At 55.7% G+C, this 15,387-nt stretch overlaps 6 protein-coding genes across 6 annotated transcripts; 2 read left to right on the forward strand and 4 right to left on the reverse strand.

Moving 5' to 3' along the window:
• Positions 1 to 1,545: 1,545 nt before the first annotated feature.
• Positions 1,546 to 2,041, reverse strand: B0H18DRAFT_1026211 (uncharacterized protein). Its single transcript, XM_048029795.1, is given in 3 exon segments — positions 1,546 to 1,611; positions 1,671 to 1,927; positions 1,940 to 2,041. 2 exon segments carry the CDS (start codon positions 1,849 to 1,851, stop codon positions 1,553 to 1,555), a joined length of 240 nt encoding a protein of 79 aa, XP_047889891.1. The 5' UTR covers positions 1,852 to 1,927; positions 1,940 to 2,041; the 3' UTR covers positions 1,546 to 1,552.
• A 1,187-nt stretch (positions 2,042 to 3,228) lies between these two features.
• On the forward strand, positions 3,229 to 4,173 carry B0H18DRAFT_620179 (uncharacterized protein). Its single transcript, XM_048038812.1, has 3 exons — positions 3,229 to 3,853; positions 3,932 to 4,078; positions 4,135 to 4,173. The coding sequence occupies exons 1-2, from the start codon at positions 3,407 to 3,409 to the stop codon at positions 3,980 to 3,982; spliced, it is 498 nt and encodes a 165-aa protein (XP_047889892.1). The 5' UTR covers positions 3,229 to 3,406; the 3' UTR covers positions 3,983 to 4,078; positions 4,135 to 4,173.
• Positions 4,174 to 4,431: 258 nt separating this feature from the next.
• B0H18DRAFT_1122228 (uncharacterized protein) lies at positions 4,432 to 4,923 on the reverse strand (the record flags this gene model as incomplete). The annotated part of the gene is made up of 2 exons (XM_048034476.1): positions 4,432 to 4,721; positions 4,794 to 4,923. The coding sequence occupies 2 exons, from the start codon at positions 4,921 to 4,923 to the stop codon at positions 4,432 to 4,434; spliced, it is 420 nt and encodes a 139-aa protein (XP_047889893.1).
• Positions 4,924 to 7,942: 3,019 nt separating this feature from the next.
• B0H18DRAFT_1026234 (serine carboxypeptidase) lies at positions 7,943 to 10,000 on the reverse strand. The gene is made up of 7 exons (XM_048029796.1): positions 9,754 to 10,000; positions 9,576 to 9,705; positions 8,825 to 9,522; positions 8,483 to 8,778; positions 8,255 to 8,430; positions 8,170 to 8,206; positions 7,943 to 8,120 (listed from the first exon to the last, which is right to left on the reverse strand). Exons 1-7 carry the CDS (start codon positions 9,977 to 9,979, stop codon positions 8,031 to 8,033), a joined length of 1,653 nt encoding a protein of 550 aa, XP_047889894.1. The 5' UTR covers positions 9,980 to 10,000; the 3' UTR covers positions 7,943 to 8,030.
• Positions 10,001 to 10,901: 901 nt separating this feature from the next.
• On the reverse strand, positions 10,902 to 11,921 carry B0H18DRAFT_881472 (uncharacterized protein; the record flags this gene model as incomplete). Its single annotated transcript, XM_048040846.1, has 4 exons — positions 10,902 to 11,067; positions 11,127 to 11,440; positions 11,510 to 11,776; positions 11,826 to 11,921. The coding sequence occupies 4 exons, from the start codon at positions 11,919 to 11,921 to the stop codon at positions 10,902 to 10,904; spliced, it is 843 nt and encodes a 280-aa protein (XP_047889895.1).
• A 301-nt stretch (positions 11,922 to 12,222) lies between these two features.
• On the forward strand, positions 12,223 to 13,960 carry B0H18DRAFT_1122231 (uncharacterized protein; the record flags this gene model as incomplete). The annotated part of the gene is made up of 2 exons (XM_048034477.1): positions 12,223 to 12,314; positions 12,388 to 13,960. 2 exons carry the CDS (start codon positions 12,223 to 12,225, stop codon positions 13,958 to 13,960), a joined length of 1,665 nt encoding a protein of 554 aa, XP_047889896.1.
• Between the last annotated feature and the right edge of the window lie 1,427 nt (positions 13,961 to 15,387).

Raw genomic sequence — 15,387 nt, forward strand, 5'->3', positions numbered from 1 at the left:
GGCCCCGTACGTGTTCTGTCGCCAATGTTGCACAAGGTCCGGGCGTTGGGCACATAGCGACTGACTGTTGCCTGAAGCAGTCGGCGATGGTCAAAAACGAGGTGGGAGATATGATGCTCACTGAATGGTGTCATACCGCGCTGCATACTTACTGCATCCGAGCTTCCGGCTGAGTTCAGGATGTTCTAGTACGCTTCACGAGCATCGATCAAACTTTCAAGGGCCATAACCGTTCGAACCTCTAGTTTCAATTCTCGGACTCAGCCTGGCTATTACTGGAACGAGGGGCCCTGTGACAACAGCACGCTGCACGAGTCGTCAAGTCCGCTGGCGGACAGACGACCAAACGCCTAGAGCCACAGAAAGATTGTCTTCTCTCATCTTCGAGGCTCTTCGGTACATCGTGTCGCTTAACATAGCACACCGGTAGATGCGGCATGGTTATAGTACGTCGGATCAGGGGATTCCAGTCAGTCGGGACACTGGAGTCAATCACGTTGAGTGGTCTAGGGCAATGCATGTCGCGGCATTCAATTCAACTCAAAAATTCTGAACTTCGTTGCACAGCGCCGCTGTGCTAGCGGTTTTCGGTAGGCTATCTCACTTGCACGTCTCCCAGTCCCAGGACTCACACCCGGGACAATGATGGCTCAAGAGCTCCGTATTTGCGTATACTACTGGTATCCGATCATGGGCCATCTGGTATGCTTCGTCTCGTTCTGCGAAACCTGGTACATATTTAGCTGCTCGTCCATCCACAACGTGAGGCTTGCATCTAGCGCCTTCGCGCGTTGTTTGATGAACTCCGTCAGTCCCCTTCGTTCATCCGGTGAACATTGGGGTTAGGCTTCAGTGTTCAGATATGCGTTACAGCCACTTCCGTCTAAGCTGTCGTCGTCGCCAGGGCTGGCAGCTCCCATTTGCACACAGAACCATCAGCTGATGCAGACACGATATGCCTATTGTCGTGGGAGAAGGAGAGGTATTTCACGTTGTCGGTGTGCCCGAGAAACCGAGCGACCTCCTTCTTCGTCGCCATGTCGCAGACCGTGATGATGTGGTCCTCACCACCCGCGGCGAGGAGGGAGGAGAGGAGCATGAACAGCTTTTCCGTGGCTCGGGCCTTGCAGGTTGACAACTGAGCGCGAGACGAGAGCAGTAGCGCTGTTACGAGGGAAGCACGTCCATAAGATCTTGCGGAGGCTCGTCACATCGACAGGTTCGAGCGGCTCGACAGAGAGGATGTGTCGAGGACAATCGACGCGCGTCCGAGTTGCCGATCGAAGGTCCGTTCGCATACCTTGTAATTCCTGCCAGCCGTCTGCGTGAAGGTACCGCTGTGCATGAAAGATCCACAAGCTAGTTCGGGTCCCGCAGAGGCCGCCGCGCTCGAGCGAGCGCATCGTGTACGTGGCATCACTGCGCGTATCTTCGCTTTCCAGAGGCACTTCATGGAGTATCGCCCGTGTCAGCGCTCGCGCTCGCGTGGATCCCATTTGGTCCTATACGCATGGATCGCCTCAAGATGTCGATACACGCTGTAGCGTGGCTTTTACATAGCTCGAGGAATTTCCATGCATTGTCGATGCTGACATCGGAAAGATGATACTTCTGGGGTACATTACGTTGAAGGTGCTGCGAGAGAGGGAAAATCAGATGCAAAGACGTACCCATCTGCGCGTACAACGCGTGGTCTTCGAGCACGCGCTGACGCGTCGACTTGGGGAATTCGACGATGGAGGTGTCCAGAGAGCGCATTACGCACGGTGTGATGCGGATATGTGGTTTTCTTCTATCGTCGGGACACCGTGACAGAAGTAAGCCCCAGACGCCATCTAGAACCAATTTCATGAATTTCCTTCATGCAACACGCTCTAATCGAAGCGGGAATCGATGATTGAGAACGAATACGGACTGGGATGTGAGGTCGAAGCAAGAACCGAGGTCGAAGCGGATGTGAGGTCGAAGCAGAGGTTGAAGCAACAACCATGTCAGACTCGATGACGGGACGCGTCGCGCGACATGGCACGTGATGAACGTGTCGCGGCGTGCCCGCTCACTGACCCGCCACCTGGCACCTGCCTGCGACGCCGACGACAACATGGACCACATGTCGCGCCTCTCGCATAGCTGCCCTTTTGCATCCGCGATGCCGTCCTCTGAAGGCCATACACCTCGCCGTCCAACACTCAAAGATCTTCTCGGCGCGACCCCACAGTTCCGTGGCCAATTCTGACCCACGTCTAGTATGCAGTGTGCAGACTCTTGCTGCTTCGAGTCATTGCATTCTGCTCACCCTCCGTGCCCGTGCTGGCTGCTGTCCCAAATTTATTCGGCTTGACCCCCGTCCGACCAAGCTGTGCTCTCCGTTCCACCTACAGGCCGCTCCTTCGATCCCGTACCGCGTTTGTCCTTGCAAAATGCATATCTGGAGGCCGCTGACAGTGGAGGGAGGGCGACCAGGGACAATCCGGTGAGTCTCGAGTCAATCCTTTCGAGCTTGGAGAGTAACCGTCAGATTCTTGTTCAGGCGATTGTGAGCAAGCTTCACATGCATGTCAAGGTTGCAGCTGCATCTACCGGCACAAGATCAGAGAGCGCGAGGATGTCCGCCCTCCCCAATTGCTGGAGGCATAACCTTGGCAGACACAGACACTGGGTCGGTTGTAAGCACCCTCCTCCTCCTCCACCACCCTGCGTGAGCTCACACGCAAAGGCGTCCTGTAGTCTCTCGTGCACGCAGAAGCAGCTACGCTCCTCTGGAGAGTCTGCTACGCCCCTCGGGCGGATGGGTAAGTGGTCATAACCTCGCCCCCACCACTCCCTCATTTCAGGCGACGTACTCGTGGTGATGCAGCTGCTTCTCTGCAAGCTCGCGGGCTCTCACTATACCTCGAAGAGTCGAACTGTCGCGTTCGTCCGTGTCCCGCGGACGTGCACCTATCCGTTCGTCCTTCTGCTGACATCGATTGTCGTATCCGTGCGTCCCACGCTGACCCAGATATTTACAGCCTGCAGAGGATCCGCGTCTTCCGGTGCTGTTGCAGTAAGAACAGCGTGCGGTAATATTGCATCTTTGGAGCTTCGGCAGGCTGTTGCGCGCCCTGTGCATCAAGATCCCATCCGTGAGTGAACCTTTGTACGTCCCAAGACTCAACGGTCAGGGACGTACGTTCATCTGGTTAGGCGCGGTACGAGCATCTCGTCAGGCTCCTTCGCGGTTCGGCCCTCAGGTTTACCTATCAACACGAGTCCGAATGGATGAAGCATCTCTTCGTTCTCATCTGGTTGAATACACCGCGACGCTGCAGCGCGGATTACGAGTCGTTCATCAGGTTGTGCTGGCCGTCAAACCTCTGGGCCGACAATCGGGATTGTACGCCACAAGTCTCGTAATCTCGCTCTGATGTCGTCTAGTCTCCCGCCAACGCCCACGATCGCGGTTCCTTCGCCTTTTATCATCCCCGCACCTGGTAATCTACCCCCACCACGCATATACCTGGCTCGCACGCCAGCCGACGGTGTTGCTAGGCATCGACGGTCAGCCTCTCCCCAACGAGCCTTACCACGTACGCGACGCCCGGCGACAATCTGCCGCGGATGGGCAGCGGATGCATTGCGCTCCCCGTTTGCCGGTTCCGTCGACAACCTACGGCCGTCATCCGACCCATGCGTGGGCCGAGTGGAGAGAACGCGCAGTTCGTCGGCCAGCAATGCTCGGGGACCGACCACTTGCGAAGGATGTCCTCGCCACGGGCCGCCGATCCGCGGATCTTATTGCACAGCGGACTTGTGCGTCCGTACTGCCTTAGTTACGACGATGCTCCGTGAATGTACAATAGCCATGTTTAAGGTGTGAAACCACTGGATCTTATATAAGAATTGCGATCCTAATGCAGATGGTATCGCTACTCTCCGCCGTCGTACTTAGGTCCAGTCCGGTGCGACGCAAAACGCGTATACGAGATCTTCGTTCCGCTGAGACAGTCACTCGACATGCCTGGCAGCAAGTGGACAACTGGATAGGCGAGCCTAGAGGGCTTCAGCGTCGCGTCGCCACGCTGCTCTCCGCCTTCGTGTGCGTCCGTATCAGCTTCAAGTTGTACATTTGCGGGAACTGATGCCCGCGCCCAGAACGACCGTGACAACGGACGAATGGTATCATATCTCCGACGCACGGGCCTGAGAGTGCTAGCTAGCTCGGAGTCGGCGGTGTCATACGAAGGGAGCGCATACAATAGACAACATGATTCTTACAGCAGTACGCGCGGTGAGTCCTGCCCGTCCCCTAACGACCTCGCAAACCTATGATCCATCCTGTCCTGTGTGTATCACGCCCATGTTCCCGAATCCTAACCCTGCACGTCCGTTCTTCAGCTCCAATTCCAAGGATTCTCGTCATGAGTCTCGCAAATCGACTGCAAAAGCCTGCTAAGCGTGTAGCGGCGAGATGTCCGGTGGATTACCGCGCCGAACGCCGTTCACAAAGACGCTCTCCGAGTTCGGTTGTTGACCTGGGTTGTTTGTGAGTAAAGTGGTTTCCAGTATAGCAAGAATCGAGTGGCATACAACTTGATAGTCCGAGGTCAGTCCTGCAACTCCAAGCGCACCGTCTATCGGCCCCGGAGAAATCACATCTGTATCTCCACTAGCATCGCACACGTTTCCTCCGCTTTCGTCATCTCCCGCGTCCTGGATTTTCGTAATGCTGGTATGCGTCCCTAGTCGAGCGGATGAGCGCACTGAGCAGATCACGGCTGCGCCTTTACGGACAACGGAGTCGTGACACTCACCAAGTACTGATGAGGGATTACGAGTGACGGACAATTCACCGTCAGGATCGGGAATGAAGTGGAGCCGTAAGACTTCGCGATCCAGCCACGGCGCGAACAGGTTGATCATATACGACTTGATCGCAGACATTGTGGCGATTTGGATCTCTTCCGAGTCCGTCTGGACTTGAATGACAACACCCGCCTCGTCCTGCTCAGAGTGTGCTGGAAGCCGGTGAAAGACGCCACGAGAGAGTACACTCTGGAAATCGAAGGTGAAGCTGGGAGAGTCTGTCTCGCTGACCAACACCTCGTCCCCATATTCAGACGTCTCGGAGTGGGACAGATTAATGGTGATTCTGAGCCGCCCCAAATGCGAGCTTCGGATGTCAGATAGCAAGATACATAGGGCCCTCTGGATCCTCGGAAGTGACGGATCGACAGCGCGAAAGTGCACTGTCAGCATTGTCAGTGCTGTATTTGCTGTAAGTCGCGGTACGACATCGTCTCCTATGGTTTCAATTGAGCGTCTTAAATTGCAATGACGAGACACCGAAATCTTTACCATTAGCGAGATAACACTCAAGCTCGAGCGTCTTGAGCGCAGTTCCGGCGAGACGCAGGACCTCTGTAACGTGTGGTCCAAGATCTGCACATGGGGCATCCTCGATGGCAGTGAAGTCAAGCCATATGACCTCCAGTTGGCTACACACTTGTGGTGTTGACCACAGCTTCAGAAGCTGGGATGCCCACAATTGGGGTACGTAAACGAGTCCGAAAGTCGACAGCGAGGGATTTGGTGCATGTGCTGTGTACAGGGTCATGTCCGCCATTGACGCAGGCTCGACATGGAGGCCGAATGCATGACGTAGCGACAAGTTGGACAGATGGGAGAAATGGGATAAAAACCGATGAAGATGTGAGAACGAGGAGTAGCAGCGGAGGTCCAACTCTAGTTCTGTTACGTATGGGTACATCGCACATACGTCCAACAACAATCGACCGTGTTCATACATGTGAGCAGCCGACTCGGAAGTTGGGTGATAAGTCCCAAGTCCGATTCTCTTGAGCTTGTTGCGGTACGAGGGAACGTAGCGGGTCACTGGATCAGGTACCAGCGGGTGCTGCAGTGTGACGTCCCAGAGAGACAAGTGTTCGAGGCTCGGTAGTGCATTGGAAATCCTACGGAGTTCTGCCATACTGCGAAAGCAGCACTGTGTGATACCTAGTCTTGTGATGCCAGTGTAGTAGGAGAGGGAGTGGAAGAAGCGATCATGTGGCCTTGCGACTGCGCAGTCGAAGTCCTCTATCCCTAGGCTCGTCAATCGTGGTAGAATGTACCCGGGGATGCACATTGGAAAGACGCGTATGAAGGGCCTTTGAGGATCCTCCACAATCTTCAGGCTGGTAAATGTCTTGCCATACGGTCGATTGCCATTTGACAAGAACATATGTGCGCAGTCGTCCAAGGCCTCTCGGGTTCCCAACTCGAGCCAGCTGCCCCAGAAGAGGCGTTTTGCAGCATGGTACCAAGCGTGACAAATGAAGCGACACCTCGTCAGTGTAAAAGGATCGTACCGGAGGATCTCGAAAATGTGGTCGATCAGTTCCGGCGGAAATCGCGGATAGGTATCACTGCGTCGACGAGACAAGTGGATATGTCATTCGAGCAATGGGCGCCAGAGTAAACAGAAGGCATACTTTGAGTACGTGGGTGGTCTGAAGCAAGAGTCCAGGTATTGATCATGACCTTCCAGCAGCCTGTCTGCACCATCGACCACACCCGTCATCTGGTAACCCGGCATCGGGTCATTATGATACAGTGACCCGGTACATGTTGGAAAGTATACCTCACCTGACTACGTCTGCAGAATTTCGAGTAGTATCTGAGTTGACGATTGATGCCCTGCATAGAGTGCAGAAGTATCAGGTTATATCGTGCAGACACCACTCCACTTGGATCTCACCCGTGAAAGTCTTTTTGAGCTTCAATGCGGCGCTCGGGCGCGATCACCCGAGGCAGAAGCGGCCGGCGAGAGAGATGGTAGGTTCTGAGCGTAGTGTCGGACCAGTAGCAGTGGTAGGAGTCGTTGGCAAGCGTAGAGCACGCGCAGAACGCGGGAGGCAACATATAATTTGTACTACGGACTTCAAGAGACACAGTATCGTTATATTACCAGCACGCGCTCTTATCGCGCGGCATCAGACCTCACAAGGCCTCACGCACATGATCGAACGGACTGTGTCCATGGACGGCGGACGCAGCATTGCGTTATAGTCTTGCCGCTCTAACATTCTATTGATATTCATCGCATGGGTACAGATGAGAAGCGAGGTGAGGCGCATCAGTGTCTCGCTCACTAAATCCGCCCAAGTTCCTGTACTGCGTACCATCCGAGTCGCTCAAGAAGAACGAGCGAACGTTGTCCATGATCAGCGTATCCAGCAGGATGAGAGCGAGAAAACGAGTGGTATGCTGCTCGGGAGCGGACGTAGCCAGCGGAGCCTGACATGGTTAAACATGTGAATGCATTCATAGCAAGATTATGGATAGGGGGCATGAGTTGGCGCGCGCGAAGGGAAACTGACATCAGCAGAGCGGATCGGAGGCTAAGGGCTGGCCCTCACCGCAGCATCTCGAGACAACAGGGCGAGCTCCGGCACACCAGCTACCCAGCGAGTGAATCTTCAAGAGCGATGCCACAAACACCACGGCGTTGTCGAGATGGAGCAATTCCTCACGAGAGTGAGCAGATAGGCAGCCGGAATACTGACATAATGACGCACCATACATTCGCGCTTCATCCATGTACATGGGCAAGAACACATCAATATGCGTCCACGTTCGTCCGTCGTCGTGGTATGCATGGCTTGTCGTCTGCTGTGGCTTCATGTCTGTTGCTCGTGATTGCAAAGGATACAGTGGACCCACTCTGTGTTGCCCAAATGACTGTAAGATCGTGGGGGCTCCGAGCGGCAAAGACCACCCACTCTTCGTCAAAGGGGTCGTTCGGGTCGGCCTAGGAAGACTAGATCAAAGCAGCAAGTATGATCAAGTCGTACTGCATGGAGCAATCACAGGATCGTGCGATCGCGCAGAAACCACCGCTGTCCTGTCAGGCGCAGTCAATTCCAACCGCCAGAATGTCCTCGGGGCGCCTCATGCCGCATTCCGAATGCAAAGATCTTTCTCGACGAGTCGTCTAAACCACACTTACAAAACACGAACAGTGGCGATACTAGTATTACATGAAAATCCTACGCCCTTCCCTTGAAAGGGACGCGCGTTGCGGCCTCGCTCGCGTTCAGCGTGAGCGGGATGTCGTACAGCCACCTTGTCACGAGGTCCTGCATCGTTCATCAGAAAAGGAGCAGTGAAGGGGGACGAATGACTCACCAAGCCAGCCTCGGGCTGGTCGTACGGGACCATGTGCCTGTATTGAGAGTTAGACTCGCACCAGGACGACGAACGGGAAACGTACCCAGCCTCGTGGACAGTGACGAAGGTGATGTTGCCAGCGGTCTCGTCGTTACCGCCTGCGCTGCGGACCGTACCTGCGAGCGTACCCGTCTCGGTGGTCACCCAAGGCGCTGCCTTCTTCGCCGCAAACTCCTTCTGGAAGCGCGTGTCGAGCTGCTCGACCCAGCGTTCGTTACCCTGCGCACAGTGGTCAGTACGCCTCGCGCGGACAATACGAGAGCAGACGCACGATGAAGTTGCACATCATGTCCGCGTTGCCGGCGTACACGAGCAGCCTGACGCCGTCTTCGACGAGGTCGGGGAGGAGCACGGCGCTGTTGTGCGAGCCGTCGCCCTGCATCGCGAATGCCTGGTTGACCTGCATGTTGCAGCTCTCAAAGTTGCGAGTCGGGTTCACACCGAGCGCACGCTTCACCGAGGGCTGATTCATCCATGTCTCGATCCAGGACATCTGCTTGTAGCACAGATCGCCGTCCTTCTCACGGTCGCACTTCTTGCGTACGTCGTACGGGTTGTAGCCAAGCTCTGCGCCTCGTCAGTGGATTCGCAAGCAAGTGCAACGGCTACTCACGCATCAACGGGCCCATGATCTGGCTGTTGCAGTAGAGGATCGCTGGCACGCACGTGAGGCGCGAGTTGAAGTCGTAACAGCTCTTGACGAGCCGCTGGCATGTCGGCACCTTTGCGCGCAGAGCCTGGCACTCCGGACCATTGGGGTCGTCATAGACGGCATATGGGCCCTCGCACGCCCAGTCGGGGACGCTCGCGTGCTGGATGTAGGGGTCCGTGAGCCCGTTGCCGAGCATCACAGACGCGAGGTTGATAGGTAGCAGCCCCGGCACGGCGACGTCGAGCGCACGCGCGGCTGCGAGAGCCTTGTTCTCCGTGTGGATGACGGACGCGATGTTCGGTGCGTACGTCCCGCCGTAGCTCTCGGCAGCGATGTGGAATGGCGCATCAGCGTACTTGGAGAAGCGCCCGAGGAACAGCTCCAGGAAGGCGTAGACGTCCTTGCCCGCGACGGGGCTCGTGTTCACGGACGTGCCCTCCTCGGCGTATGAGAAGCCGACGTCGACAGGCTGGTCCAGGAAGATAACGTTGGCATTCGCGTTCCAGGAGTGTTCGTTGTAGGTCACGTTCGCCCCGTCCTGGGCCACAGCACACGGACCAAGCTCGAAGAGAAGGCCAGTAGACGACGAGCAGCCTGGGCCGCCGTTGAGCCAGAGAAGCAGAGGCGCGTTGTCAGGGTTGTGGCGAGCCTCAAAGAACCTGGTTGCGAATTAGGGGTGCCAACCAGAGGTGTCTAGGTGACTCGGACTCACCAAAAGAACAGATGCTTGTCCTGTGCAATGTCGAGGTATCCTGAGTATTGCTTGACTTTCGGATCACACAGTTCGGGCTCTGTCACTCGCAACTGGTGTTCACTAAAGGCAGGGTGCTGGACGAGCTCGTCTGTCGCCTTGTAAGCGGTATTCATGCGTCACGAAGCGTGCATCTTACAGGTGATCCCGTTCTGCAGAACTCGCGTCCTTCCGAAGAGGTCTACCCACTTCGTGGCCGTCTCCTTCGTATGCTTGATAGTGTGGTGGGCAACGTGCTTCACACCTTCAAAGGCATCGTGAATCGTATTTGCCACGGCCGAGAAGTCGTCTCCGATGACCACTTGCTCAGCTGGAACAGCATAGACGGCCGCGGCGAGCAGAACAGAAAGATACAGCGGCCTCATGGTGGTCGGGACAGAGTAGTGCACCCCGCGCCCGGCGCTCGCGTCGCTTCTCCTCCTATTCGGTCACGTTCCCGCGCCGTGGTTGGGCGGAGCGTTCCGTCCGAGCCCTCCTGTTTGGTAACTTGTAACTAAGTACTGGACCGTATTCGACAGTCCTAGTCTCCGTTGCAGATCTTACAAGTCGACAAGCGTATCACTTTCGCACAGCGTCGACGACGAATTCGAGTGTACAATGAGGTCCCCAGGATTGAACAATAGTATACCGTCAGCATCGCAAGCCAGTCCGCCCTCGAAGTGAATACATTCACCAGTCGCTGTCGAGCAATGTCCTCTACATAATAATACACGGACGAACCACTAGTACTAGCTTCAACCAGCGACTGTAGCCATTACCAACGATGGCATCCTACGCACGAAACCTATAATATATCGAACGAATATAAGTAGCGTCGATGTAAACGGCTTGGCTTGAAACATTCAAGGCTTCCGTGCGTCGTCTCCCATCCCTCGATGCTTACACGTGTTATCTTCGGGGTCTACTGTTTCGACCACGTCGAGCCCCTTGCCGAGCGAGTGGCAGTACGCATGGGCCCAGTCCGTATGGATTTGCGTCATCGAGGTCTTGGATGAAGGGCACGCCGGAGGTAGCGGTGAGGAGCTTGTCGGTGAGGATTTTGACAATACAGATGGTGTGTAGCGCGTCTGGACAATACACGACACTCGAGGTCGAGACCCCACAATGCCGCGACAGGTATTCGAAGACTGGTGACATGCTACGGGAGGCACGTTGACTGAACAGGACGAGTCTGCAATTCCGCGGTTCCTTGAAATTTGAGCCACGCCCTTCTGTTGATCGCTCCGCTGGACACAACGATGTCGGTCAACGCGTTGGTCAACTCACGAAATGTGTTCACTCACCAGCTCATACAGTGCTAAGGCCTAAAGCAATGTCTTGAACGATTACCGCTGCCAACCTTCGTTTCTTCTCCAATTTGGCCGCCCACATCGCCGATCCCACCGAAGTTGTGAGCAGAAACAACATACTTAGCCCTGGGATAAGTTGCAGAGCCAAATGCACCGTGCCGAACCTACAAAACACAAACGTAAACGCTCTCGACACAACCAAGACAATGGACGAACTACTCACCATGTATATTTTCTCTGTCTGCGCTTGATCGCCTGCTTCTTGTCTTTCTCGGTGAGACCGAGAAGCTTGAAGTACCGCCAATGCTGCAAGGGGCCCGCACGGTAACCCGTCAAGACCAGGAATATTGGCGTGCCCACGACAGGCGCAAATGTTAGAGGCAGGAGTATAACGAACTCGCAAATTTGGCGGAAAGAAAACGGGCTGTAGACATGCGATATTCGGGACTTGCCCAGCTTCTTGACTGGATCCGCGCCATCTGGAACGAGATCACGGCCTTGAGCCACTAGGTCATCCAGCCCTTCGTGGATAAGCACCTGTACCAGAGACAATGCGCAATCAGCATGACGATGACAACGAATAGGGAATGTATGAGAGATACTCACAGCGTCGAAGATGTCAGCCAAGCCTTCGTCCACGAAGAATGCCTCGAATAGAATCGCGACTATTGCAGCGCCTTCACCGAGGACGAGAAATGCGGCATTGACCCATGCAAGCGAACGTCCATAGAATATCGCAAAGAACGCGACTTGTGGGAGGTAGGCAACGAGGAAAAGGAAGGTGTATACAATGAGCGACAAGATGAAACATGGCAGTAACCTCGCTCGCAGAACAGGCCACAGAAACGAGTGGCCCATGAAGAAGTACATGCCCTAGTATAATGTCAGTCTACAAACCTTGTGGAGCAGTATGGAGCGGAACCTTGAACGGGTACAACCAAGGCGAACTGGTGGCTACATGGAGAGGCGTCGCCAATAGCGGTCGACGCTCTGGATGTTCTGAGCCGACCGAATTCATAGAGGCTACTACAGAGCTTGTGAGGGAGACGTTGGGAGGTAAGAGAAAGAGACAGCGAGATCGATGTACCAGGGCTAAAGGAGGTCAACGTTTGTCGGCGACGTCGACCAGGACTTGGAGGAGGACGCGCTGCGCCACGGCGCGATGTACGCCAAATGTACGCTGTCCCACGCCACCGCGTGAGGCGCTCGCGTCCTCCTCCTCCTCCTCGTCGCCGACAACCTTGACCTCCTTTAGCCCTGGTACATCGATTTCGCTGTCTCTTTCTCTTACCTCCCTCACAAGCTCTGTAGTAGTCTCTATGGATCTGGTCGGCTCAGAACATCCAGAGCGTCGACCGCTTTTGGCGACGCCTCTCCATGCAGCCACCAGTTCGCCTTGGTTGTACCCGACGTAAGTCGTCGCGCTGCTTGAATGAACAGTGTACGACTAACGTGATTACATATCTGTGATGGCCACTCTGAAGGACTGAAACGACGGTGAAGATTGATATTGTCGCGCAGCTTTTCACATTCTGCATGGAGGACCCGGCACATCCAAAGGGCTGCGCAAGAGCTCTCTGCGGCTGCCTTCACCTATTGGACGGGGGAGGCAAAGACGACCGCTTTGCGCTATTCGAACGCTACTTCAGGCCCAACGACGAGCACTACGAGCATCTCCGCAAGACATGCCCCGAGTATCTGAGTGCGTGCGCTGCCTTTGTGAGCCGCCCACGCTCGACTCAGGATGAAGAGGAACTCGAGGCCACCTTGCAGAATTGCTCGTGCTCAGCTCTGGGTACATCGGGTCGCAACCAGAGGGCGATGCTGGGCTGGCTGCATACCTTTGAGGTCGCTCATAAGTTCACCCTTGACAATTTCACTCAAGCACTCGTCCGCCACTTGGCCGGCATACTCAATAATGCAGTCGAAACAAAGACCGTTGGCTGTATCTCTGCGAAGAGCGGCCTCAAACGGCACCGCAAAAAGCACACCGGAAGGCCTCTGTGGCCCGGCGATCCTAGCCAGCTTATTCCCCATGGCCTGGAGCAGTCGATGAAAGGCTACACCGATTCCTTCCGCCGGTGTACAATCGACAGATTTCAAGACGGCCTTTCGCTCGTCGGCGATCTTCTTGCTATCTGCGGTCGATCCATATTTCCTCACCTGCTCCATTATCTCCCTGAGATGCCGATTAAAGTCACTGGCCTCATCACTGGTGTGTGTCATGAGCGCAAGGCAACACTGGGAGCACCTGTTGCCTTTGAAGTAGAACGCAGCTGGGCGTGTACTCTCCTCATTGTCATGGACTTTTGCAGAACCATCATGGACCTTGGGGAATGGAACCCAGCCGAGATCGAGCTGTTCGTTCGCGTGGCTGCACCGTACAAGGGCTCGATGAAGAGCCTCGGCCTCCTCTTCATGTGCGACACCATTCTCAAGCACCTGGCGCTCTTCCGAGAGGGTACCACTCTCTTTCCCGAAGACCAATTCACCGACCTTGCTGTCTTCTTCGCTCGCTTCGGCGCGATGTTCTACCCTCACAGATCACCTGACGACACCACCGTCTTCCACAAATCCATCCTCTACCTACGCGCGAAAGTCACCGACAGCTCCTCGGACCCTGTCGAATCCGTTTGGCAGGGCCTTTCCTGGCTTTCCAAGATACGTCGCTGCTGCGCGCCGGGATGCCTCGAGACGTTTGCCTCCGCACAGCGAACGTTCGCTCGATGCGCCGGCTGCGGCGTCCCGCGCTACTGCTCGCGCGAGTGCCAGAAACGCGCCTGGAAGCACACAGCGTTCCCGCACAAGGACGTGTGTGCAAAGCTGCGCGCTTTCAGGGAGAGGACGAACCTAGGGCTGAAAGACCGCGTTCTGACTGAAAGCGACCACCAGCCATTCGTCGACGCATGCAGGGCAGACGAAGAGCTCCCTGCGCTGGCTGAGGAGTGCGAGAAGCATTTGTGGGATATGACGAAGGCGCGTGATGACTCTGTACCGGAGGGGTTTGGGGTGTTCCAGGCAGAGCTAGCAGCCGCAGGCGATTCACTCACTACGTAGTAGCGACTCGTTCTCCCAATCAAGCTAGCATTCGTGCGTGTACGATGCCAACGAGGATTTACCGGTTACCGCTGGACTCCTGTAACAGTCGGAGTCGGAGTCCTGTTCTTTTCTCGTGCTTCGAATTTACCAGATGGTACAGTATCATGATCGTGGGGAACGTCGCACGTAGCGTACAGTCACGGGCGCCGACGGGCAATTGTATCAAACCCAGAGATATATTTATTATCGGGAATGAAACGCTACCAGTCACGCTACTGTACGACATCCCACTCACGCTGAACACGAGCGAGGCCGCGACGCGCGTGCCTTTCAGGAAGGTGTAGGTCGTCCATGTTATCTGATACAGAGACTGTTTGTATGTGTATAGAACGTCTTCTACAAGAACACCGACTGCGACGTACAGTCGTGCTTGCCACGTTCACCCGTCGACGCTTCTGTTGCTGCGCGTGAACACTTGGCTGGCAGGACGCAGCGACCGGCGATACACCCCGTCTCGTCGTCCATCCATCTCAAACCCCTGTGCTACATCACAAAGTATCCGCCCAGCACATGTCCCCCGAAGCGAACCCACCAGCGTTCCGGAGGTAGTCCGGGTTGTACGGGATGAGTCACTGTCTTCCCGCCAGATGACGTGTTCGCAACCACCGCAGTGTGTTGTCTTGCGCGCATGGTCTTTGAGGGATCTCGATGCTGACCGGCAGCTGAATGAACTCCCTACCAAGTACAGCTAACTTCTCACCGCAGCAGGCTTGACTCGAGAACGCAAGCTCACGGATTACACACCGTCTTGCCTTCGTCGGCTTTGCACGAGAGCGTCATCGCGTTCGTGGCACAGTGGTCGCGGCGGAAGGCAGACGGAGGCATAGAGTAGATACATACTGACTACTTCCTGAGTGTCGCTTCGAGGGGCATGCTGCATGTACCGAGGTTGTTACGCATGCTCTCCGCGCGCGGACATCAGGCTACGTAAGTTAGTACAGGGTCAGTGAAGCGCAAGACATGTTCATAAGGAGTCGCCGTACCAGCATGTCATACAGTCTGCGGGCGTCGCGGTCAGTTTACCGTCGCACTGGAACCGGACGAGCATGCGATCGGCTGCATACGCATACTCAGGGACGGACACTCGCCCTCATTGCGCATCTACAAAGCTGTCGCACCGATGATGCCCAGGCACGTCGAAGCGATGGTACGGCGCACCACAGCTTCGACGGGCGTGGGCAGGGCCGAGACGCCGCGTAGTGCTATGGTGGACCGAAGGACGTCGTCGTCAGCAGCGCTGCACGCGCTACAGTGGTCAAAGGCGGGGTATGACACGTCGCGTCGGCAGATGTCATAGTTGATGGGATGTCCGGGAGTTGGGTCGTCCGCGTCAGCATTCAAGACTGACAATAGAGGGGGCATCCCTTAGTGACCGGGTGGTATTG

This window comes from Fomitopsis serialis (genome assembly GCF_022376445.1).
Source record: "Fomitopsis serialis strain Sig1Antser10 chromosome Unknown B0H18scaffold_73, whole genome shotgun sequence".
Lineage (NCBI taxonomy): Eukaryota > Fungi > Basidiomycota > Agaricomycetes > Polyporales > Fomitopsidaceae > Fomitopsis > Fomitopsis serialis.